This window comes from Marmota flaviventris, chromosome 1 (assembly GCF_047511675.1).
Source record: "Marmota flaviventris isolate mMarFla1 chromosome 1, mMarFla1.hap1, whole genome shotgun sequence".
Lineage (NCBI taxonomy): Eukaryota > Metazoa > Chordata > Mammalia > Rodentia > Sciuridae > Marmota > Marmota flaviventris.
This window is the reverse complement of record NC_092498.1, coordinates 123575777-123602021: the sequence shown is the minus strand read 5'-3', so window position 1 is coordinate 123602021 and position 26245 is coordinate 123575777. Positions and strand designations below refer to the sequence as shown.

The 26245-nt window shown below is 43.4% G+C and overlaps 1 protein-coding gene across 10 annotated transcripts in view; it reads left to right on the top strand.

Annotated features, from left to right (window-relative positions):
• Nucleotides 1–26245, top strand: part of Znf10 (zinc finger protein 10) — a 66271-nt gene that overhangs the window by 37898 nt on the left and 2128 nt on the right. For 4 of the 10 annotated variants that reach the window (XR_011708420.1, XR_011708422.1, XR_011708416.1 and 1 more), the window contains 3 exons: nucleotides 1531–2882; nucleotides 4148–4247; nucleotides 25670–25765. Coding sequence is in view for 6 of the 10 variants with exons in the window: in XM_071615798.1 (XP_071471899.1) it covers nucleotides 1531–2882; nucleotides 4148–4247; nucleotides 25670–25743 (1526 nt within the window). In the remaining 4 variants the exon portion in view is untranslated. Of the gene's footprint in view, nucleotides 1–1530; nucleotides 3609–4147; nucleotides 4248–6025; nucleotides 9488–11002; nucleotides 13368–25669; nucleotides 25766–26245 lie in introns of those variants that run through there. The other 6 variants (XR_011708423.1, XM_071615805.1, XM_071615799.1 and 3 more) reach the window with 6 other exon arrangements.

The window sequence follows — 26245 nt, the reverse complement described above, 5'->3', positions numbered from 1 at the left end:
GGAACCAAGCATTTTACCTAAAAGGTATTGACAAACAAATGTCACACTTAAATAGGGGAAATAATTTGTGTTAATATCAATAGACAGCAGGTAGGCAGAAAGTCTAGGAGATGATGGGAAAGACTTGAGGTTCTGAGTTAGTTTTCTTTAGTGATTATCATATATAAATTGTTAATCTTGATGTCTGTGTTATTTTTCTGTCACTATAGAAGAGTACCTGAGGTTGGGTGTAGTGGCTCATGCCTGTAATCCCAGTGATTTGGGAGTCTGAGGCCAGGAGAATTGCAAGTTCAAGTCAGCCTCAGCAACTTAGTGAGACCCTGTCTCAAAAAATGGAAGTGGCTAGGGATGTGGCTCCATGGTAAAATGCTCCTGGGTTCAATTCCCAGTCCCCCAACCAAAAAAACCCACTTGAATAGTTAATTACAGTTGTGAAGGTTCCAATCTATAGCCAGGCAGGCCCGTGACGCCTTGTCTCTGGGGAATGGTACTCTGTGGCAGGAGCAAACGGTGAACAGAGCCCCACTTCAGCAGGAAGAGACCTGAGTCCCCCTGTCCCCTCCAGGGCATACCATGACCTCAAGACCTTCTATGAGGCCTTCCCAAGGCTTTGACACCTCCAAGTGCTGTTGCCCTGAGACCGTGCTTGCACAGGATTCATGCCCTGTGGAGGGGAAGCTTAGCAGTGTGTGGGCACCCCGTCTGGCATTTCCCTTTTCCTGCCACTGCTGCATCTTGGTCCCAGTGGTTGTGCACCAACCGCACCTCCCCTTCATGTGGTGTTTCTTCTGTGTGCCTGGCGTAGCGCTTGGCTGCTCACCCACCTCCTCTCTCCCGCACTGTAAGGGACCGGCGAACGACGGAGGAAGAGACCACCAAGAGACTGACTTATGCAACAGCAAAAGGGGGTTTATTGCAGATCCAGCATGCTGGGGCGCTGTGCTCACTCAAGGAGGGAGAGCAGCCCAGAGCCCTGAGAACAACTTGAGCAGGGTTTATATACATTTTTTAGGGAGGGCAGGGACTTTACATACATCACAGTCCCCTTCAACAAATCACCATACACCGTGGGAAAATCAAACAACAACTCTCGAACATGATTAGTACATTCATTGGCGGGAACAGGTCGGGCGGGGGTGATAGGTCAGTCCTAAGAAGGGGGGTACATTCAAACTGATTGGTTTGGGCCCTGAATGCCTACATGGCAAACTGCACAGGGCCCAGGTTATTTAACAACTAAATGGTCAGGGGGAATATCTACTGGGCAGTCCTGTAGATAGTCCTAACAGCTACAGGAATTTCAGGTTTTGAGTGTAGCATAGGAACTTAACAATACCTGGTCTTTTACATTTTAACTCAGGCTTTGCAGCTTAGAAGCTTTACAATGCCTGGTCTTTAACTTCAGTTTCTTTTATCCTTTCAGCACGACCCTGAAGGCAGCTCTATACTCCTACGTCTTCTGACTCCATGTACTCCCCACCATTCCTAACCTCAGCACTTTAATCAAAGAGAGCTTTTCATTTCTTTCAGATTTGGATACTAACGTTGAAATGAAATCACCTGTTTCCAGTAAGAACATTTCTCAAGATAAAAAACCCTGTGGCATTAAAGTAGAAGGAATGGCAAGGAAGGATCTCTGGTATCTGTCATTGGAAGACGTGTGGAAATGTGAAGACCCGTTGGGCAAGTATCAGGAGAACCAAGACAGACATTTGAGGCAAGTGGCCTTCACCCCAAAGAAAGTCTTTCCTCCAGGCAGGGTCTGTGAGAGTGGTAAGTATGAGGGCAGCTGCCTCTTTCCTGCTCAGCTGGTGCTGAGGGAGTATTTCCACACACGGAGCTCAGATGAGAGAAGCATGAAACATGACCTGGCATTTAGGGAGCATCAGGGGCACTGCGTGGGTGACAGTGGGGAGTGTGGCCAGGCCTTCTGCAAAAACATCCACCTGATTGAGTGTGCGAGAGCTCGCACAGGAGGCCAACACTGCAAGTGCCCTGCTGGCAGCAGCCCTCTTGATCCCAGAGCATCCCTCCACGTGTCTCCGGGCACACACAGGGAGAAGCCCTATGAGTGTAAGGAGTGTGGAAAGTTCTTCAGCTGGCGCTCCAATCTTACCAGGCACCAGCTCATTCACACTGGAGAGAAGCCCTTTGAATGTAAAGAGTGTGGAAAGTCCTTCAGCCGGAGTTCCCACCTTGTTGGGCATCAGAAGACGCACACTGGCGAGGAGCCCTATGAGTGTAAAGAGTGTGGAAAGTCCTTCAGCTGGTTCTCCCACCTGGTCACCCACCAGAGGACACACACTGGGGACAAACTGTACACATGCGGTCAGTGTGGAAAATCCTTTGTCCACAGCTCCAGGCTCATTCGGCACCAAAGGACACATACAGGAGAGAAGCCCTACGAATGCCCCGAATGTGGGAAGGCCTTCCGACAGAGCACGCACCTCATTCTGCACCAGAGAACTCACGTTCGAGTGCGGCCCTACGAGTGCAGTGAGTGTGGGAAGTCCTACAGCCAGAGGTCCCACTTGGTGGTGCACCACCGGATCCACACTGGCCTCAAGCCTTTCGAATGTAAGGACTGTGGGAAGTGCTTTGGTCGCAGCTCGCACCTCTTCTCACATCAGAGGACCCATACTGGAGAGAAGCCTTACGAGTGTCACGACTGTGGAAAGTCCTTCAGCCAGAGCTCTGCCCTCATCGTGCACCAGAGAATCCACACTGGGGAGAAGCCCTACGAGTGCTGCCAGTGTGGGAAGGCCTTCATCCGCAAGAATGACCTTGTGAAGCACCAGAAGACCCACGCTGGAGAGGAGACCTATAGGTGTCAGCGGTGTGGCCTCGCTCTCAGCCAGGACTCCCCCTGTGTTGTCCATCAGGTAGGGCATACTGGGGAGCAGTTCTTCACCTGCCATCAGTGTGGGGCTGAGCTTGCAGGAAGCCCTGCCCTCACCTGCATTCCAGACAAGGCGTACTAGGAAGCAAGGGCTGGTGTGGTCACTGTAGGGCATCCTTCACCCAGAGCTTTGCAGAACACCTGGAGAGAAGCTCTGCACATGGACATATGTGGAGTCAGGTATGGTGGCCAGGCCTGTGATCCCAGCTACTCTGGAGGCTGAGGCATAAGAATCGCAAGTTCAAGACCAAGCTCAGCAATAGTGCAACCCTGTCTCAAAATAAAGAATAACTTTAAACAGGTTGGGGTGCAGCAGAGCATCCCTAGGTTCCATACCCAGTACCCCCCTAAAAAGGTCCTGGAGTAGGAAAAATCCACTAATTTCGTTTCAGTACACAAGTCCAATTTTCTGAAGCATTATTGACCAACTGAAAGTGCTAGCCTGAGGAGGAGCTGTGAGGGTGGTGGTTGGGGATGATCCAGCCTCATTGGTGTCCTCAGAAGGAGAAGAGACGAGGGTGCCTGTGTGGGGAGTGGCTTGCTAAGAACGAGAACAGCTGGGCTGCTGCATCAAGCTGGCAAGACGCACTCCCTTGGCCAGGTGCTGCTCAGTGGCACTTCTGAGGTTGACATCTTGGCTAGGCCACACTTTGGTTAGCAGCAAGGAAAATGCCTCTCATGTCAAACAGTAAAGAACACATTTATACTACTGGTGATAACTCATTTTTAAATACAGTTCCACGAGGGCAAGAATTCAGTGGAAAGATGAGAAAGTCTTGGTAAATGGGAAAAACTGACGTGTTAGGTTATGGGATTTGAGCTTTATAGTCTATTCAGTGTTGCTGAAATAATTGTTAAGACATCTTAAAGTGCTCAGAAAGGACATCTAGTTTCTTCAGTATCCAGGAAGCTTGAGGACCACCTCTGGCCAAGGTTCCTGTTGATTCTAAATTGTCTGGGGCCTTAGAGTTCCACTCTTTGCAAAAAGGTGCTGAATGTTCCTACGCATTTTAAAATGCAGCAGTTCTCTGGATGTGGAGACTTAGAGGATCGTTGGGCATTTGGATACTCAAGGGAGGGTCACCATTGGATCAGGAGCAGGAACCTGGGCAATATTCAGAGCACATGTGCGCACCAGACAACCCAGCACTGCTGAATCCTTTCCCTTTGTAGAGGAGACTTATTACCTGAGGGCATGTACTCCAGCTGGAATGCCCAGGGTGAAATCCCACCTCTTTCCCTGACTAGCTGGTGTTCGTGGGCATCTGCTTGGCTTCTCTCTGCCTGAAGTGCAGACAGCCTCCCAGCAAGCTGGAGATGAGTGGAGCACGTACCTTGGATCATCGAGGTGAGTGTTTGAGAGTGAGTGTGACAGCTTAGAAGAGGGCCTCACGTGTGCCAAGTTCTTTGTCACCATTACCATGATTGTTAAAATATTCCCCCACTGAATGTTACTTGTCACCTAATTTACATGTGCTTGTTGCTTCCTGGGTTCTCAGGTGCCTGACAACCATCTGCTGACCAAGGTTCCTATTGATTCTAAATTTTCTGGGGCCATAGAGTTCCACTCATACATGCTTTTCCCTTTTACCTAAGTCAGAATTTACCTGTGAAAGTTACTGACAATTACTGGGATTATGATTTAATTCCTGAGGATCAGTAACAGCTTTTAATATTGTATGCAAAATTGTTTTGTTGGTACAGAGGTCTTCTAGGGGGAAGACCCCAATCTTCAGATTCTCTGGTAAGCCCATTACCCAAAAAAGATTCAGGAATAGGATCTGCTTTAATTTTCTGTTTCATTCTATAAATGAATCTTGTGTGTGTGTTGTGAAAAGTGTCAAAATCAAAGTGAAGTAGCTTGCGTCAACCCTAAGAGCTATCACGCATGATTGCCTGGTAGTGACTTTGATAAGATGCTCAGAGAGCCACACGTGCACTCAGAGGCCACGAGGCTTCACACAGATGGCCCTTCATGGGGATGCCTGCCCAGAGGCTGTGTTCAGCCTTGGAGTGACGTTACCTTGCTGTTCATGGTTATGGCCAGTCATCTTTCAAAGTACATGGTGTCCTTGTTTTTGCCTTTAAAAATCTCCCCTTGCTGCCACCTCCGTGAGTACATCTGCAGTTTACTGTGACACACATTTTCCTATTGCAGTGCTGCTCCCAAGCAACAGTTGCCTTGGCTTCAGTGTTGCTGTGTGCTTCTCAGTTAGCAGTGGGGACTGACCATCGTTTGCCATTTTATAGCACAGGCAATGCTCAGATGGCTGAATGATAACATTGCAGAGACTAGTAGGTTGTGATCTCTCCTGGGAAGACTAGGGTGGTGGCTGGAATCAAAGTCTTGTAAAGGAGCACAGCCCCTCATAACTTGTGCTTTGTGATAAAGTGGGGAGAACATCCGTGGTGGCAGAGCCAGTCAGATCCAGGGCTGCTCATTTCCCCATGCTGTTCACACGCAGTGTACTCCTGTCCGCGGTTTTCATTACGGCTATAGTTCTTCACAGGAATGTCAGAGTAGCCCTTTAAGTGGGCCTCGGGTTTTCTGATATCTGTGGCTGGTGTTCCTCAACCTTTCAAGGAGGATACTACTAATACCTGCTTCAGAGGGCTGTTGTGTGGACTGACATGACATGTAAGCCACACCTGGTAGGTGCATTTGTGAGGGCTGTGGGTAGTTCTGCTGACAACACCTGACAGGTGTCTAGCTGAAGTGTTGCTTACAACAGTGCATCATTTGCAAAATAATAAAAAGTGCCCAATAGCAGAACAGTCGTACATGGTATAACCATGGTGTGGCACGTCATGTACCAGAAGTCTGACAGCATCGGAAAGTGTCAGTGCTGCCACACACTGTGAAGAAAGCTCGAGCAGGGTCAGCATGGAGTGAGCATAGCTGCTTAAGTGAACGCCTCCTTAGACAGCAGACGGTGCCACCCAGACCGACCAGTGTGTGGAAAGTTTACCTTCCTGCTGGGAGAACTGGAGTTGGCTCTTCTTTCTTTCATTCTACTTTTAAATTTACTTTTCTATTCTTGACAAAGTCTCTTTGAGGAACATAAGGTAGTTTTAGAATCAGGAAAACAGTCCCCTCAGTGATATAATTTTTTTTTTCCTCTTCAGAAACTCATGTTTGCAAGTAATCTTGATGAGGAACTTGAGCAAGGCCACAGGAAAGGAAGCCGGCTCTCAGTCTGCGTGCCACAGCAGAGGCATGCAGTGAGCATGGGAAGTGCAGGGGCACGAGCCAGCTGCCCTCCTATGAAGCACCTGCCTAGCCGTGCAGGGCCTGGGCTCAGTCCCAGCACTACATAAAAGAAGAGTGTCCCTGCCATAGCCAAGGTTGGGAAGCTCAGTGTGGTGGTGCTCCACAGATTAGTCTTTTTAGATTTAGAGGCGTTCATATGGAAATTGACAAAGTAATCAAAAATTTAAATGGCAATGAGAAGGGCCTAGAAAAACAAAAGAATTTCTGAAGAAGAAAAAGGTTGATTCAAGACCAGCTTGAGCAACTTTGGAGACCCTGTTTGAAAATGAAAGGAGGCTGCAGAGGTAGAGTGGAGTGCTGCCTAGCACTCGCAGAAACCTGGTTCAAGATAGTTCTGCCAAAATGAGTGAACAACAACAAAACTCCCAAGTATGAGGGCTGCACTACCTGATTTCACAGCTTTACCACAGAACTATGTTAGTAGTACTGTGTATTATTGGCATCAGCCTGGGTATGTAAGTAAGTCAGTAAGACGCGAAGTCTAGAAACCAGTCTACACCTAGATTCTCCAGTTTTGAATAAAGTGTCCAAATAATTTGGTGTAGGAAAGAGTTTTCAATGAATGCTGCTGAAATAACTAGGTATTTGCGTGGGGGCAGAGAAATACTCCCCTTACTTCAAGGTACATAGAAGAAGTAACTTGGAATGCATCACAGAGCTGAATATGAAAGCTGACAGTGAAGGTATCTAGGAAAAATACTTATGATAATAGTGTAGGGGAAGATTTCTCAGCACCAAAAGCACAAATTTTACATAGAAGAAAACTTAAAAAAAAAAAAAAAAAAAAAAAAAAGAACAGCCAGGCACAGTGGCACACCATGTAATCCCAGCAACTCATGAGACTGGAGGAGGAGGATCACAAGTTCAAGGCCAGCCTGGGCAACTTAGCAATGCCCTCTCTCAAAAATTTAAAAGGGCAGGGGATATAGTTCAGGTAGAGCTGGGTTCAGTTCTTAGCATGCATGAAGCCCTGGGTTTCATCCCCAGAATGGAAATAACTTTAGCTCTTTAAAAAGTACTGATTAGGCTGAGTGTGGTGGCACACACCAATCCTAGCTGCTGGGGAGGCTGAGGCAGAAGGACTGGGAACTTAGCAAGGTGCTTAGCAACTCAGTGAGACCCTGTCTCTAAATAAAAATATAAAAAAGGGTTGGGGAGGTAGTTCAGTGGTTAAGTACCCGTGGGTTCAATCCTTAGTACAAAAAAAATTACAAATGCACTGGGTGTTGTGGCACATGCCTGTAATCCCAGAGACTCTGGAGGCAGGTGGATTGAACATTTGAGGCCAGCCTTACAACTTAGACCTTGTCTCAGAATTAAAAGGGCTGGGTGTAGCTCCATGGTAAGGCACCCCTGGGTTTAATCCCCAGAACTGCAAGACCATCAAAAACCTGTGGAAGCAGGGGAAGGTGGAGACTGAGCAGAGGCCCATTGATGGGAGCCGTTTTTGGCATCCTGCTGGCCACCTTCATCCTCAATATCTGGTGTCTACAAGCTCACTGGTGTTGGTGGCAGCAGGCAAGTTCTGCTGTGAGATCTTGGGAACAGGAAGTCGTGCTGCCCACAGGTCAGTGGAGAGCTGGAGTGAGAACCTCTCCACTTGGAAATGACTGCTCTGAACAGTTAGTAAGTGCTAAATGAGTGAGAAAAAAAAAATCTAACAGTGATTTTTTTCTAACATAATGCAAGTAATTGGATGCTGAATAAAAAATAATATACAAAGCTGAGCCACAGGAGTATGTCACAATATGTACATCTGACAAAGACTTCTATCCCAAATGTAAAGAGCCCTATAACTTAAGAAAACAACCCAATTGACTCATCTCTTGGGCTGTTTTTCTGCCTGACAGCCATGTTCCATCAACTGGAGGGTCCAGAGTGGGGTTGAGAAGGACCTCTGGGTACAGACAGTATGTTCCCATTGCAGTTAATTCTAGGAAATGCTTTTTTTCAGAAATGACAAGACCATGGCCAAAAAAAAAAAAAAAAAAAAAAAAAAAAGTAAAAGAAAATGGTGGTGGCTGTGTTTGATGTGACCTTGTGTGCAGTTCCTAAATATGAGAAATTGGAGCCTCATTCTCTAGTAATGAAGCATTAATGAGGGCTGGGTCTCTGGTGACAGCACCTCCCCCTTTCTCTCTAAAACCACATATCCATTGATTGAAGCAATGACTGAATATACTAAGGCTGTTTACACTTTAATTTCTCTTTACCAACAATATACAAATTATTTGGGAAAATGAATTCTGAGACCATAGGGGAAGATGAAGTGTGGCAGGTGGTCACAGGAGCCAGAGTTGATATAATGCCCAAACAAGAGGACTTGAGGCTGGAAACCACTTGGGTGACTGCAGTTGGTCTTCAGAGATGGCAGCCAAAGCCGAGTACCAGGCCTCCAGAACTGCCAACTGGTGAGCTCTCAGGTGCAGGTGTGCTGGCTCTCCCAGAAAGCAGAAACCAAGCTGGCAGGAATGTACACGCAGGAGACGAGAGGGCCAGCCAGGAAAGGAGGCCTCCTGCTGGAGACTGAGGCCTGAGCTGGCCGTCCTTTCTGCCCACTTGGTGGGAAGCAGAGGTGGATGCCCTTCCACAGCAGCAGCACAGCTCTGCACAGGCTCATCAGGCCAGGAGCCTTGATGAGTGCTGAATGCCTGGCCCTTTCTCCTATGGTCTCAGATTCTCCTGGACCTGTTTGTTAGTTCTTGGGTTCTGTATATACCCTGTTTAACACTGCACCCCCCACCCCCAGAATACCTGGTCGCTCTCATTTTTACCTATGCCTGAAGCATTTCACCAGACTGGGCCAGAGAGGAGTCTTTTAGTCACTTCCTTAAGTTCAATAGCTATTTAACCTCAGTTTCAAGCTTGCTCAGATTTTCAAATATGATTTACTGTTTGTTCCCTCCATAGGAATTTGAGTTTGGTGAGGAAGGGGAGCCTGTTTGGCTGTAAGATTTCTTTATTAGCATATGTGATGTCTTCTCTGATATGGCCTTCCCACCAACTCTTTGGGCAGCTGAGGCCAAGGGTCGAGATTGTGACAGTTATGAGGATGAGTACAGAGTGTTCACCTGCTATTCCCAATATATGCCACCTGTATTGTTTTCTTCTTTCCTTTGAGTTTCTCTGTTGTACCCAAAGGAGAATAATGTTTTAACAATCCAATTAGAAACTGCAGAATATTTTCACATGCTTCACAAATGAATACATGAGTGGTCAGTAGACACATGACAAGATGCTCAGCATAGGGAAATGAAAATCAAAACCAGGAGGAGCTAGCACTTCACATCCAGTGTCATGGCCAAGGAGAACCAGACGAAGTGGGGGGTGGAGGGTGGGGGGGGGGGTTAGAACTGACATTGCTGGTGGGCTGTAAAATGGTTCATCTGCTTGGAAACTAGTTTGGCAGGTTCTCGAAATATTAAACAGTTAACTGTATGACCATCAAGTCCACTGTATTTCCCCAAGGGAATTGAAAATATGTCCCTTCAGGAACATGTAGATGAATGTGTAGCACTGTTCACAGTAGCTGAAAGAGGAATAGACACAGACATAAGGATGTGTGAGTGAATGAGCAAATGGTGTTGAATAGAATGGAATTCTGATAACACCTGGCTGGGGATGCAGCCAGCAGGAGGGTAAGTCTAGTACAGGGAGTGAGAAACAGCACAGACCATGGGACTGCATTGTCAAGTTCCACAGATGGAACCTGGGTCTCAGAAAGCAGATCCAGACCTGTCAGGGGTTGTCTGGCTGGGTGAGGAGGGACTGGTCAGCTTGACCTGGGAATCGCTAGAGCCATCTTCTCTTGGCCCTGTTGGTTCCCACTGTTCATTTGTCAAACTCATGGAACAACACCCTTTAAATGGGTCCAGTCTGTTATATGTAAGTTTTACCTCAATAAAATTGATTTTTGGGGTGTACCAGAGATTGAACTCCCGGGCACTGGACCACCGAGCCATACCTGCAGCCCTTTTTGTATTTTATTTAGAGACAGGGTCTCACTGAGTTGCTTAACACCTAGCTTTTACTGAGGCTGGCTTTGAACTCTGGATTCTCCTGCCTCAGCCTCCAAAGCTGCTGGGATTACAGGCGTGCACCTCTGTGCCCAGCAATAAAATTGATTTTTAAAATGTGTAGAAAACCAGGGTTTGCAGGGCAAGGAGGAGATCTGCAGCTGCTACTGAAGGTTGTATTTATATGATAGGTGCTGATGTTGGCAGCTCCAGGGATAGCATAACATGAGGCAGCAATGTGCCAGGCCCTTTCATGATTAGGTAACTGCATATTTAAATCAATCCTATAAAGAATTAACATTACCCCTCCAACCCCATTCTACAGGGTTTGGAAACTTTGAGGTAATTAGGGTTTGGAAATTTTAAGTAATTTGGCCAAATTCACCAAGATTTGGAAATGGGAGAGCTTCATTTGAAGACTAGCAAGCCAGGCACAGTGGTGCACACCTGTAATCCCAGTGGCTTGGCAGGCTGAAGCCAAAGTATTGCAAGTTCAAGACCAGCTTCAGCAACTTAGTGAGGCCCTGTCTCAAAATAAAAAGGGCTCAGGATGTAGCTTTCTGGTTGAGTGCTCCTGGATTCAATCCCTGGTACCATTAAAAAATATAAATAAAATAAATTTAAAAAGCAAAAAAAAACTAGCAAACTTGTGGCAGAGATGTGATAAGGTAGTCCCTGGTCCATAGTTGGGTGGTGTTGGAGTTACCTGTTCTGAGATAGAACTGAGTGCAGGCTGCCGTCGTGCTTACTGCTCTCCCCAGAGGCACGCTTACCCAGACTCCCAACTGCCCTGTCCCTGTTGTATGCCATCTCCAGGTGAAGAGAAAGGTGAAGAAAGCATCCTGCATGGTTTGTGTGCGTCTTGAGTCACATGCTGCCTCCTTTAGTGTCCATGACAGCTTTGCTTTATGAGTTCAGTGACTCTTCTGGGGTTGTGACCAGAAGCGGAGGAGCTGGGTGCCACACCACATGTCCCGGGCTGGTGTCTGCATCTCTTCTGCTGCTCCTTGCCTCTGCATCTGAAGGGCTGGCCATCATGCTGGACAGAGGGGAAGCAAAGAGAAGTCTGTTTTTATGGTGCTGGGGAAGGAACCCATGGCTTCCTGCATGCTGGGCAGGCCTTTGCCCCTGAGCCCTACAAGGCCCGGGCATCCTCAGTTACTGACATTACCTGTACATGACGAATTGATGTATTTCTAGCACTCGCCCATGCACTGTGCACTGTGCAGCCCGGCAGAGGCAAAAGATCCTAGTCTCAGGATGATTCAGATACGGCACCAGTGTCTTCCGAAGACTCTAGCAGGTTAGTTACCAGAACCCTGGGATCCTCTCCCAAGTCTGATCTCAGGCTGCAGCAGGGATTCTGGCAGACAGCAGCTGCTTCTCCCTCCCTCAACCTGTCTCCATTACCAAGGCAGCTGCCAGGGCAGAACCATGTTCTGTGTTCAGATTTTAAATGTTTTTGTATCTGTGTGCATTCTCAGTGTTCCCTGCTTGTTACCTGAATTTGTGGTTATAGACTCAGGAAAAAAAAAATGGACCATAAAGGCAAGAGTAAGGGCAGAAATTTTGGACTGCTTGGTTAGATCATTTAATACCAGTAATTGTATATTTAAGAAACATTAAGGTGGTAAATCTTTGTCCTATGTTTTTTGCTACAATTTAAATAAGGTGGCAGGGAGAAGGGTTGTTGGGGTATGTGGCAGGAGTGGGGTGGAGGTGCAGGGCCTGTCTGCAGAAGGAGCACAGTGGAGACAAATTAAATGCTCTTGATTGACTACAGTTGGAACTATTGGATTCTCTGCAGCCTTATTTGGATGAGTCCAGGCAGAGACCACCTCATGAAGCTTCCTGCTGTGTGCCGGGACAGGGATGCCACATTCAGGACTTTAGAGCCTTATGAGGCTCAGCTTGACATTAACGTTGACAATCCAAGGGTTGTCCACCATAACATTGGACTCTTGTTTTCATCAGAGTTGAAGAACTGCAAATTTACAAGAAAATCATGGACAGGACACTGAGCTGAGAAGTGCTTTCGTCTCTTTTAGAATGCAGGATTTGGGGCTGTGGGTATGAAGTGAAGAACCAGCCAACATCAGGTTATTCCAAGTCTCCATGCTCAGTGAGGAATGAGGTACTTATACAGTCTCAGCTACCTCACTATGACACGTTAATTAGTCATGGAGAAAATGAGTAACTTTAAGGCAATGATGCTGACCAACACATCTTAACCAGGTGACAAACTTCTCAGCAATGTAACAAACATCCTCAGCAATATGACAAATCAGAACCACCGTTCACCTCACAGGATGCAACGAAAAGAGCTCATCACGACTTTCATGACATCCCTGCGGCAAAAGTGGAGAATAGGTTTGTGAAACATTCCCAAAGGAGATGGTAGAGAGACCACCATTAGATAATGTGTGGCTCTACGTTGGGGTTAGAATTTCACAGTAGCCACTGACATTCCCAAATGTAAGCTATTATTTATGTTGTGAACCTTTGCACAGATAATGCAAAAACAGTGGAGGGTAAAACTGCATGTCAGGAAAAAAAGTGGCTAGTTTCTCTTCAGAATGTCCCTAAGGAAGCAGTAAAAATTCATTTTATTCCAGCACTTGAGTGCATACCTTCTTATGATTGCAGTGAACATTCTATGTTGTGTACTGAAGTTTTGGGGTTGTCCAAGTAAAAATCATCTGCACTGTTACCTCGGTTGGGAGCTGAAGTTTGCATTAAAAGGCCACAGACTTTGACATTTTTTTCCCCCTAAATCAACCAATTGAACTTGTCACTTTAAGGGAAAGAATGCTAGTATTGTTTTGACAATATAAAATTAGTTTTCTGGGGCTGTGGTGTAGCTTCATGGTAGAGCACTTGCCTGGCATGCTTGAGGCCTTGGGTTTGAGCCTCAGCACAGGAAAAAAAAAAAAAAAAAAAAAAAAAAGTCGAAAAAAATGTAATTTCAGGAAACTTATATCTACCATTGTGAATTTCAGTTTCATGATACTGAAGATCAATGATATTGATGATGACGATTTTATTGTGTGGTGAAATATGTCAACTCAGCTGGTACTTCCCAAATGGCTAATGCATGACATTACAAAATAAATGATAGAATAATCCGAAGTGCAAGGTAGATCAATGGATTTTAGTGTAATAAAGAAGAAAAGTTAACGTATACGGTTTTTATTTTTTTTTTATTTTTGGTACTGGGGATTGAACCCAGGGGTGCCTCAACCGCTGACATCCCAGCCCTTTTACTTTTTGAGATTGGGCCTCACTAAATTGCTGAGGCTAGCTTCCAAGTGGCCGTTCTGTGTCAGCCTCTAGAGCCGATGGGATCTAGGGGTTGTGGTGTAGCTTCATGGTAGAGCACTTGCCCCGCGCCGGGCCCACCCACAGGGTTTTGAAGCCGAGGGAAGCCCACTCGTCGCTCTGTTAAAATTCGGGGACTGGGCTGGGAGGAAAAGAAGTCTATTCAGACCAGGCGTTTTGAGAGCGAGGCTGGCGGGCGGCTTCTCGGCCCTCCAGGTGTTTCCTCCGTGAAGACCGAGGCTCCCCAAACTCGCGGACTGCGGCCGCTCTCCGTATTTCGCTTTTTCGTCCATCAGAACGTCACTAACGGGAACAAGTAGCGGGGTGTCCGGAACCCCTGATATAGCAGGATGAGGGACGGGGCCGTCGCCGCTGAGGCTCCCGGCATTCCCCGGGCGGCCCGCGCAGAGGCCTACGGGAGTTGTAGTTCCCCGCGCGCTGGGCAGCATGACGCACTTCCCGTGCGTCCGCGGGGCGGGGCCTGTCGGGGTCGGCCGAACCTCTGTGCGGTCTTGGGCGCCAAGGGCCGGCGGCTGCTGTGCGGCTGCTGTGCGGCTCGCGGAGCCAGAGCGGGCGCCCATGCCCCACGGCCTCCCGGGCGTGGCAGTTAGGATCCGCACGGGGGCCGTCTGGGTGAGTGGGGCTTCCGCTCATCCCGGGAAGGCTGCCAGGCGCCGGGCCTGCGAGGAGGGAGCGCTGCCGGCCGTCAGGCTGCTCTCCTCCTTCAGTCCGCTTCCTGCCCGCCTAGCCTCGAGTTGGCGGATGGTCATTGCCCTCCAGCTTGTCCCGCTGGCGGTCACTGCGTCTCGGGCGCTTGTCGGTTAATTCGTCCGATTGTCCTGGGTTTGTGGCCCCGCGGCAGGTGCCGAGTACGGAAACAGGGCGCGGGGGTCTGCGGGCTCGGCGGGGAGCCGGCGGCGGGTCAGTGTAGGCGTGCTGCCGAGCTGCCGAGCTGCCGAGCTGTCGTGTTTCCCTGTGGTGGCGTCGGGCTTCCCACCCATTGCTTCTGCCCATTTTCATTTCTCATTTCGAGCAAGGTCTAGCTGAGTTGCCCAGACTGGCCTCCAACTTGCAGTCCTCCTGCCTCATCCGCACCTGTAGCGGGGATGACAGGCATGCACCATCAGCCCAGCGGAAAAGAGGTTTGTGAATGGAGTTTGGGAAGGTGAATGTGCTGGACGAGGACTGACCGCCAGTTCGTGAAGGGAGCCACGTGTACACATTTGAGAAGCTTCAGATGAGCTGCTGTGTTGGTGAAATTTGGGCTCTTTAGGATTGCTGGAATGAAGAGTTGTGGGGCTTAATGGTGGTGGTGGAAGTGTTTTAAGAAGTGAGGCCGGATGTGGTGGTGTACGCCTGGGAAGCAGAGGCAGGAGCATTACAAGTTGGAGGCCAGCCTCCGCAATTTAACAAGATGCTGTCTTAAAAGGAAAAAAAAAAAAAAAAAAAAAAAAAAAGGCTGGGGTGTGACTCAGTGGTAAAGCACCCTTGGGTTTAATCCCCAGAACCAAAAAAAAAAAAAAAAAAAAAGAAGAAGCCAGAGCCATAGGTAGGGAACACATCATAGAGGACTTTGTGAACCCCATTAAGAAGTTAGTTGGCTTTCATCCTGTAGGGGAGGTAGATTGCATTGTAGAGTTTCTCAGAGGATTTTTTTTTTTTTTCACCTGGAAAAAGTTTTTAGATTATGAGACTAGAGTTACATAATTTAGTTGGTAAGAACTTTAGTGAAAAAAAATGAACATGAGAGAAAATGTACTTAAGGGAAGTAGGGAAATGAAAACTCTAAAAAAAAAAAAAAATAAATAAAATGCTGCAAATAAGGATTGATACATTTTACCAATGAATCTTGTGTACTATTCTATAACATACTTCTATGTTCAAAATTATACTACACACTAAATTTTGCACACACATACAGGCACAGTATATATAAGATTATGTCATAATTTGTGAGAGATGGCTACAGATACAAAAAATTTAAAATACAGAAAAATTAAATCTAACAAGAAGAGATATTTAATCAAGAGAAACATGTTGCGTTCACATCTTCATGCTGAAACAGTCCCTACATCCACTCCAGGGTGCATTTTCATTACCCCTGAATAGACAAAAAAGGTTCCTTGCTGAAGAGATTGCCTGACTAATTCCAGTGAAAAAGCAGGCTGAAGAAGGGAATCACAAGTTCCCAACTCAACCTCAGCAACACAGTGAGGACCTAAGCAATTCAGTGAGACCATGTTTAAATATTTGAAAAAAAAAATTTAAAAGAATTTTAATTGTGACTCTGTTGCAGTAATTCACATGCAGGTCAGCATGGGAAAAGAAAGAAGAAGCAGAGCAAGCAAAGCAGCAGCAGAAAAAAAAAGTCCTTTATTGTGTACAAGCAATCTTTTTATAGTATTGTGAACAAAGAAGGCAGCCTTCCAACAGCAATAAATCAGGTCTTTCAGCTAATTAAACATAGCACACAGAAGTTTTACTTTCTGATCAGAAGTGACCCGCTTCTCATGGCTAATCTACTCTGAGCTCTGCTCTTGTTAAGAACAGATAATAAAATTTTTCTTAGTGCCCTCCTAGCCCACTTGGCAGAACATCCCGTTTGCAGGCAAGTCCTCCCAAGGACAGCAGACACCTCGTTTTCAAGCATGTCCGCTGTTACCTTATCTAAACCTTGAAGGAGCCTCTCGTTTGCGAGCAGGCCCTCCCAAGGACAGTAGACACCTCGTTTTCAAGCATGTCCGCTGTTACCTATCTATGCCTTGACAGAATATCCCGTTCGCAGGCAAATTCCATCAAGGACAGTAATAGTAACACAGTCACATCTGATTCTCTACATCTCCCTCCTTTTGTTTTTGTAAATGAGCCATAGCAGAAGCGGTAAGAGAGGTTTCATGTTTCAGTTGGAAGACTATATACAAAACAAAACACAATACAAAAATTATTACAGTGTTACCTAAAGAAGCTGACAACAAGGTAGAGAAATGACTTAAAGGATTTAAATTAGCAATACTTGAAGACAATTTTTGTAAAATGTCAGATCCTGTTAGTTCAGGTAATGTCTTATTAAAGGTGTCCATAATATTTTTTTCCAAATTCATAATTTCTAAAGTTAAATTTTGATGTCCATTTAACCGTCTTTTAACAGTTTCCCAGGAATCGCTGGTATTATATGGCACAGGAGTCACACAAATGTGAGAAGAATTCCAGTCACACTTCAGAACACTTCTGGTAGCCAAGAGAGTCACTTGATCACCAAGCCAGGAAACGGTGTGTTGTAAATTGATCACATCTGTAGCCAATTGAGAGTCTAAGTCCTTTTGTTGTTGCTATAATAAATGAGCATCTTGATGCCATGTTCTCACTAAATCCACAGTTTGAATGCCTTGATGTAAAGCAACGCCAGCTACTGCAGCAGTGGCAGTTACAGAAGCAACTGCAAGGATTGAAGCTATAACTATTCCTATTAATCATCGAGAGCAATGTAACAAAACTTGAACAGCATTGTACAAATGAGTAACAAACAGTGAATCAGACGAAGTCGAGTCAAATTAACAGGCACCCACAATTCTGTGCAAGCTTTAACAATAACTAAAGAATAATTATTAATTTCTATTAATTCCCAATTCTATTTACACATTGAGTAAGATAACAGTCTATACATGATATTGTTCCCCAAGTTACATTTCATTCCCAGTTTCCAATCATAAGAGAATAAGGGAATTTAACACATGCAGAAGCAAAATAAATCAGATTATTATGTAGATGTATTTCAAAAGGAGAGGAATGAGATAAGTCTTAACATGAAATTTCCAGTCCATACAGTGAGTTTCCCAGATACTGCGCATAATTTCCATATATCCCCTTGAATATTGGAAAACTTTATATGCTGTAACATTGGAGGGACCAAAGCATAATGTTGCATTTTAATTTTCTCATTACCCCAAGCATTTATTGTCCCATTATGTCAATGCCATCTTAAAGTACGATTTGACCAACTTTCTATAAATTCAGAATGATCAGGACTCCAATCAACTATAGTGATATTTTGATATTTGACTACTGTTTTAGGGTGATGATCACAGCATTTTCCCCACTCTAAATGAGTTTAAAAGGTTTCAAAATATTTAGCTGAACATAAAGGAAGATGAATTCTGACAAAGCATTCTTCAGATGATAGTGATTATTGATTAACATACATATTAGAGGTATTAAATCCTCGGGAAGATATCATGACAGTAAAAACAGCAGTAGAATAACTATGATAATTAACTCCCCAAGTATTATAGGAATGAGAGTCATTATGTGCTATAAGAGGCAAACAGAAAGAACGAGCCCCTATACACAATGGGACTCCTTCAATAGCTACAGTTATATTTGAAATATTTTACAGATTTTTATGGAATGGAATATCTTCAATTCCCCCACATACAGAAGGGGGGGAAAATTAGTATTATTAGTACACACACGAACTTCAGGTTCTCCCCAGGAAACACTGCGCACCAAAGGAGGGTTAGGAACATAGGCCCAATAAACAAAAGAATGAGCAGAAACTATACTTACCTGGCAATTAATAACTGCAAGCATAGTTAAAAAAAGATTAACAGGATTTAAAGGCCAATTTGCCTTTTGAAGGGTTTTTTCAGCTTCTTGAGTCAACTTTTTCATCTGTCCCCATGTTGGGGGGGTCTGCTGTTCTCTGCATTGCCAGCTCCTGAAATTGTCTGACAAATGGGTCGCTCATTCTGCAATTTGATAAGTCTTTAAGGTACCCAGAAAGGTGTTTTACTTGTAGAAATATGAGCAAACCCCCTTCCCATGTGGTGCAACAACCCAGAAATCTATTCTTTATTTTCATCCCTGTACCATATAGGTATTTCCGATTTTAGAAATAATGGTTGAGATTTAAATGTAGAGAAATGTTGCTGAGCTGCAGGAACCTCGGAAGCTGACCAGACATTTAAAAAATTTAAAGTTAGTAAAGTTTTATGAAGTATATTTTGAGGTGTGTAAGCCATAGCCATATCCCCCCTTTTTATTTTTAGTGTATATTCTCTTAACGTACAATTTGCCCTTTCTATAATAGCTTGACCCTGACTGTTATAAGGTATGCCAAATGTATGTGTAATGTCATATTTTTGTAAAAATGAATGTAATTTTTGTGAGGTATATGCAGGTGCATTGTCAGTTTTAAGTTCTCTAGGAATTCCCATGATAGCAAAACAAGATAATAAATGAGAAATGACTGCATCAGCTTTTTCTGAAGATAATGCTGTGCCCATTGAAAATGAGTATGAGTGTCAATAGTATGATGTACATATCTTAGTCTTCCAAATGACTGAATTATAACAACATCCATTTGCCAAAGGCCATTAGGATGGAGTCCCCGTGGATTAACACCAGGAGGACAATAAGGAATATTAAAAGGAGCACATGATGAACAATAGCTATAATTTCACGTGCTTGTTTTTGAGTTATATTGTATTTTTTGTAAAGACCTTAGTGTTTGTATGATGTAAAGCATGTTCTAGATGAGCCTTTTGTAAGGGGAATAATAGCTGATCAATATTTTGATTTCCTCTAGATATTGATCCTGGCAGTGTAGAATGTGCTCTAATATGAGTAAAATATACTGAAATAGTTCTCTGTAACAATAATCTTTGTGTAAAAGCAAATAGTTTTTCAATAACAGTTTTTGGATTAATAGGAAGGCTAACTGAAGGTAAATGTGTGCACACCAAAACTGCATACTGAGAGTCAGAAACAATATTAAGAGAAACATTTGAAAAATCTAATAAAGCTAAGGTAATAGCCCATAATTCAGCAGGTTGTACAGAGGAAAACTCATGATATACTTTAGAAGCTATAGGAGTCCGATATCCTGCTGAAGTTTTGTTAGCATCAGTAAAAACAGTAATACCGGAAAGAGGAATCGAAGAAATAGGGTTTACTAATATCATAGAATGTTTTCTAAAAAATTCAAAGACTTTAGATTTAGGATATTGAGTAGTTAAAGCTCCAGAATAACCAGCTAGAGCAATTTGCCAATTATCATTTAATTGTAAATTGTAAGAAATTTGTTGCTGAGTTATTTGAGTAATAATTTGATTTGGCTCTCTACCACTCAATTGTAACAATCTAGATCTACCTTTAATTATTAAAAAGGCTAGTTTATCCATATATGTAGTTAATCGTTTATTATACTTATTAGGTAAAAAAAAATCCATTCTATTATATGATCATTTTGAGTTAGTACTCCAGACGGGGAGTGAGGAGTATGGAAGAGAATTAGTTGTACAGATTTTTCTAAGTCTATATAAGACAAATATCCTTCATTTAAACATTGTTCAACTAAAGTTAACTCTTGTAATGCTTGTTTAGTTAAAGTTCTAGGACTATGTAGTTCAGAATTACCTTCTAAAGTAGCAAATAAATGTTGCAATTGATAAGTAGGGATTTCTATGGTTGAACGAATCCAATTGAAATCTCCCAATAATTTTTGAAAATCATTAAGAGTCTTTAAATTATCTTTTCTTATTTGAACCTTTTGAGGCTTAATTTTTTGTTTATCCAAAACAAATCCTAAATATGAATAAGGAAAATCAATTTGCACTTTCTCTGGAGCTATTTGTAATCCAAATTTAGATAAACCTTTTAGAACTGCTTTATAAAAACGGTCACGTTCAATGTTAGTAGGGGCTGCTAATAAAAGATCATCCATATAATGATATAAAATATAATGAGGGAATTGTTGTCGAGCTGGTTCTAAGGCTCTGGCAACAAATTCCTGACATAAGGTAGGACTATTAATCATGACTTGAGGTAACACAGTCCATTGATAACGTTTAGCAGGTTGATGATTATTATATTCAGGTATTGTAAAAGCAAAATTTTCTTTATCCTTAGGTTGGAGAGGGATTGTAAAAAACCAATCTTTTAAATCAATAACAGAAATTGACCATTTATTTGGAATCATAGCAGGAGAGGGAAGTCCTAATTGTAATCCTCCCATAGGTTTAATACATATATTAATTTCCCTTAAATCTGTCAATAAACGCCATTTTCCAGACTTTTTCTTAACAACAAATACAGGGAATTCCAAGGTGATGTGGAATATTCAATATGTCCCGCCTGTAATTGTTCAGTAACTAATTGTTTTAATGCCTTGAGCTTTTCTTTTTTTAAAGGCCACTGCTCAATCCATTTAGGAGTACTGGTTAACCAGGTTAATGGCATAGCTCGAGGGGACTGAACAGTGGCTACAAGTTTTTTGAAGGAATATTAATGTGTGCTCCAAGCTGAGATAAAATATCATGGCCCCAAATATTAATTGGAACATTGGTTATGTAAAAGCCTGTTAAAAATCCAATATTTTCTAAGGTATGACATGATAAAGGGCCAGAACTGACCCACACATCTGTTATTGCCCCTAATCCATTTAATGTTATTTGACATTTTTGTTTAGGCCATTCTTGTGGCCATTGTCTTATAGAGATAACTGAGACATCAGCTCCAGTATCTACTAACCCTTCAAGATATTTTTCCTTGAATAATTAGAGTTAAAGAGGGTCTCTGATCAGTAATTAAGGTTTCCCAAAATATATTTTTTTCTGTATTATTAAATCCTCCAGTCCTTGATTGATTTTTAGAAGGAAATTGAAAAAAAGGTAACAGCAAAATCTGCGCTATTTGTTCTCCACTGATCAAAAAAAGGGGTTGAGTAGAATATGCCATGATGAAAATTTCATCTGTAAAATCAGGATCAACAATGCCAGGAATAACATGAATGCCTCTTAAGGCAGAACTACTACGTCCAACAATTAATCCAAAACTCTTAGAGGGAAGAGGTCCCAAAACACCAGACTTTATTTTGTAAATTCCACCTCCAGGAGATATCAAGACATTTTTATTAATTGGTAAATCAACAGCAGCACTTTGTTGAGTAGCTGCATAAAGATTATCAATAGTTAACTTAGTACTATCCTGGGGTTGTTTGGTGGGTGACCCAACTTGGGAGTCACAGATGCCCGAAACAAATGAGAAATGATCCCCGGTATTGTTTATGGGCCCCAGGGATGACAGCCCATTGAGTAGTTTCCCGGACGGGGGCAAAGGGTTTCCATCTTTATCTGTCTTAGAATGACATTCATTTGTCCAGTGTTTGCCTCGTTTACATCGTCAGCAAACTTCAGTAGGTGTCCTTTTTGCACTGGGAGATATACTATTGTTACCCTTTTTCTTACAATCCTTTTTAAAATGACCTGTTTTTCCACAATTGAAACAAGTTCCTGATTTATTGGGTTTAAGGGCTCCAGCCATGGCTGCAGCAAAAACAGAAGCTTGATGTTCAATTCCTCCCACTCCAGCACAAACTCTCACATATTCACTTAATGAGGCATTCTGCCCTTTTAATGCCCCCAAAATATGCTTACATTCAGGATTTGCATTTTCAAATGCTAATGTTTCCAATAATACCTTTGCTATTTGATCTTGACCTACTGCCCTCATTACAGCAGTATGCAGTCTCGCAAGAAAATCAGTATAAGGTTCAGTAGCCCCTTGTACAGTTTTAGTAAAGGAAGGTTGTGCTTGACCAGTGGGTATCACATGTCTCCAAGCTCTTAAGAAAACCTGTTGAACTTGTTGAAGATCTGGATCTGTATATTGAGCCTGCTCTCTATAGGCACCGTAATTACCCTCCCCCATTAACTTATCCTCCATAGGTCCCGGGGGGATTTTGAGCCTCATTCTCTCGAGCTTGTTTTCTTGCCTCATCTTCCCACCAACTTCTCAATTGTAACCACTGAGATCCCTCCAAAACTGTTTTGTCTAATGCCTCCCAATCCAAAGGAATAAGTAGTTTAGAAGTTCCCAAATTTTCTAACATACCTAACACAAAAGGAGACTGAGGGCCATATTGAGAGACTGCAGCTTTTAAATCCTTAATAAACTTGTATTCCACTGCAGTATAGTGAACATCAATCATTTGGGGATTTTGAAGGTTTTGTTGTCTAGTTATAGGAAACAAATGTGATGGATCAACAAAACCACCAGGGGGATCTGCAAGATCATCATCATCATGTATCATAGTAAGAGGAAATGAAAAACGTTGTTGTTCTCTACCCACATCAACTCTATACCTTGTCATTGGAAAGAGAGAAGCATTAGAAGGAGTAGTAGGTTTAAGAGAGGACCTTTGCTTTTTTAATTTCATTTTTTCCACAAAGGCCTCCATAATTTCTTTCATACTGGAGTTACTATCTGAACTTTCTGAATCTTCCTCATCACCCAGATCTGATTTAGGAGAATCATCTATAGTATCACAAATATCTTCCTTGGGCACCATTTTGTTAACCTTATTATCAGATTTTGATGTATTAACTTGACTTCCACAAAGAGAGCCCTTTTCATTATTGCTTTCTAATAATTGTAATGCCTGAGTAATAGCACTACACAATGTCCAAATCTTCAAAGAAATAACATTTCCAGCCTGATGCTGCTTACGGAGCTCTTTCTGAACCAATTTCCATTCCCCTAAATTTAACTGGACCTTAGTTTGATCCTGGAACCAGTGACAATGACATTCTATAATTTTAAATAACTCCTTGAGTCTCTTATGACATGTTTTCACACCTATGGAATATAATAATCCTTGTAGTAACTCCACATATTGTTCCTTTAAGGACTGGGAGTTTCCCATGTTAGTTCTGAAAGTCCCCCTAAAGTCTCTTTCAACCTGGGGCGATACCTTTCGATATTTTGTTAGTTCTGGAAGTCCCCCCAAAGTCTCTTTCAACCTGGGGCGATACCTTTCGGTATTTTGTTAGTTCTGAAAGTCCCCCTAAAGTCTCTTTTAACCCGGGGCGATACCCTTTTGATATTTTGTTAGTTCCGAAAGTCCCCCTTTCGTTTTCTTAACCCGGGGTGCTTACCCTTTCAGTGCTGGATCCTGCCGACTATGCCAAATGTTGCAGTAATTCACGTGCAGGTCAGCATGGGAAAAGAAAGAAGAAGCAGAGCAAGCAAAGCAGCAGCAGAAAAAAAGTCCTTTATTGTGTACAAGCAATCTTTTTATAGTATTGTGATCAAAGAAGGCAGCCTTCCAACATCAATAAATCAGGTCTTTCAGCTAATTAAACATAGCACACAGAAGTTTTACTTTCTAATCAGAAGTGACCCGCTTCTCATGGCTAATCTACTCTTGGCCTGGAGTATGCTGAGCTCTGCTCTTGTTAAGAACAGATAATAAAATTTTTTCTCAGCGCCCTCCTAGCCCACTTGGCAGAACATCCCGCTTGCAGGCAAGTCCTCCCAAGGACAGCAGACACCTCGTTTTCAAGCATGTCCGCTGTTACCTATCTATGCCTTGACAGAATATTCCGTTTGCAGGCAAACTCCATCAAGGACAGTAATAGTAATGCACTCACATCTGATTCTCTACATGACTCAGTGGTTAGGTGTCTCTGGCCTTAATTCCTGGTACCAAAACAAGTAAAATAGAATAAAGTAAAAAATTCCCTCAAGTTTGATGAGTAAGTCTAAAACAACTGAAAATCTCATGACATTTTTGTATACAAGGCTTTTCTCCAGAGTGAGTTCTCCCATGATACTCAAAAAGAACCTGGAAAGGTGAAAGTGTTACCACATTGTTTAAAGAGCAGAAAGATTTTCCATGATATGAATCCTTTTAAGTCTTTGGAGGAAACCGTGAAAGATGAATACTGCCCCGCATGGCTTATCCACAAGATTTTGTACAGTATGAGTCCTTTCATACAACTAAACAAAACTGGAACACCTAAGCCCTTTGTATTTCTTACTTGCATACAATTTATTCAATTTGACATGAATCTTTCAAGAAGAATCTTCCCAGTCCTAAGAAAAAAGTGGGAAAATTAGAAGACTTCCCACATTTCTCACATTCTCAGGGCTTCTCTCCATAATTATTTTAATATATGAGAAGGAAAGCAGGGGTGGGATGGGAAGCTGACAGGATGTATCCAATCCTTCACATTCTGAAAATTTGTTTTCCAGTGTGAGTGAAATAGCTTTGAAGGCACCAGGGAAAATGGAATGATTTTCCAAATTTTTTTTCCATTTAAAGCATTATTCAGTTAGATGTGGTGGTGTATGCCCTTAATCCCAGAGACTCAGGGAGCTGAGGCAGAAGGATCACAAATGTGAAGCCAGAATCAGCAACTTAGGAAGACACTAAGGAACTCTGCAAGTTTCTGTCTCAAAATAAAAAGGAAAAGGGATGTGGCTCAGTGGTAGAGGAACACCAGACTAAATCCCCAGTACAATAGATAGATAGATAGATTGATTTATTGATTCGGACATGTGAGTACTGAAAGAACGATAAAGGCTTGCCATTGGAGAAAATGCCCGTTTATTGAGGAACAGCTCTCATATTTATAGAGCCGGGGTCCGTTTGACAGTTATAACAGTTTAATGGTTGAACGGTTTGACAGTTGTGCATGTGCAAAAGGGTCAGATATTTTGGATGTGTTTTCCTGTCTATGATCCTTCTTTGGTTCTTTTAAAACCAAAGAAGTTTAAATAAGATGTTTTTTGGCTGTTCTTTTGGGGTCTGGAATGGGCCAGATATTGCTTCACTACCGGAGGCTCCTGCCTCTGTCTGTACCATGAAGGCTGGCCTCGCCAGGAGGCTTTTTCCTGCCCTGATCCCATCTCTCGTGGGGCTGGACGTGCCTTGTGTTCTGGTGCATTTTCTCTCATTTCACATGCTGCGTGTTGTTCAGATTGTTTCTGGGTAAGCCTCCGCTGGATCCTCTCTCTCCATCTAAATCCTGTCTCTTCCTGGCTTGGGCTCTTCACTTTGTTAATGTCCTCCCACCCCATCTGATTGGATGGCTAGGCCCCTCTCTCCTTCGTGGACATGTTTGTGTATTTCTCCTGGGAGGAGTGGCAGCTGTTGGATCCAGTGCAAAAGTGCCTGTACTGGAGCGTGATGTTGGAGAACTACTGCAACCTGGTGTCCCTGGGTAGGTGCCACTTCCTGAGGGGAGTGAGTATAGACCTGAGGCCACCTCTCCTACTGCTCTGTGGAACTCTTTGTGTTGTTGGCTTCACTTAGAGCTTTCCTTAGTTAATCTCAGTTTATTGGTTGAATGACCTTTGCCTGAGTGCATGGTTTTCTCTTCACAGGGTATCCACACTCTACACCTGGTGTTGTCTTCAGGTTAGAACAAAGTGCAGAGCTGTGTGTGGTGCAGACCTAGAGCCTGAGTCGAGGCCACCCAGGTCAGTGATGGAGGTGATGTGCTCTCTCCTCTCTCTCAGAGCTGGTATGAGTCTCCATGTGACTCACCCTCTTGTCTATACAGTTTTGGTCTCCTTCACAGTCATGCACTTAATTAATCTCCTTGGCATCCTCCATTCCCTTGTTGCTTGATTGATGATATTCTTGCTTTATTACTCATGTAAGCAAGGGTTCCTCTCCCCCCGTTCACTGGCGTGGCTTCCTCTCTGTCCTTTATATATGCATGCATACTTGTGTGTGTATATATATATATATATATATATATATATATATATATATATATATATATATATATACACACACAGTTTATGCTTAAATTCAACAGGTGCAGTTCCAACTTTTTCTCTTTGTAAACTGTTGGGGAATCTTCGCCTTCTAGGTTGGCCTTGCTGGTTGCCTTAACATGCTCCTTTCACTCTCTAAGCACATCTAGCATCATATGAAGCCTGTCCCCTTCCCCA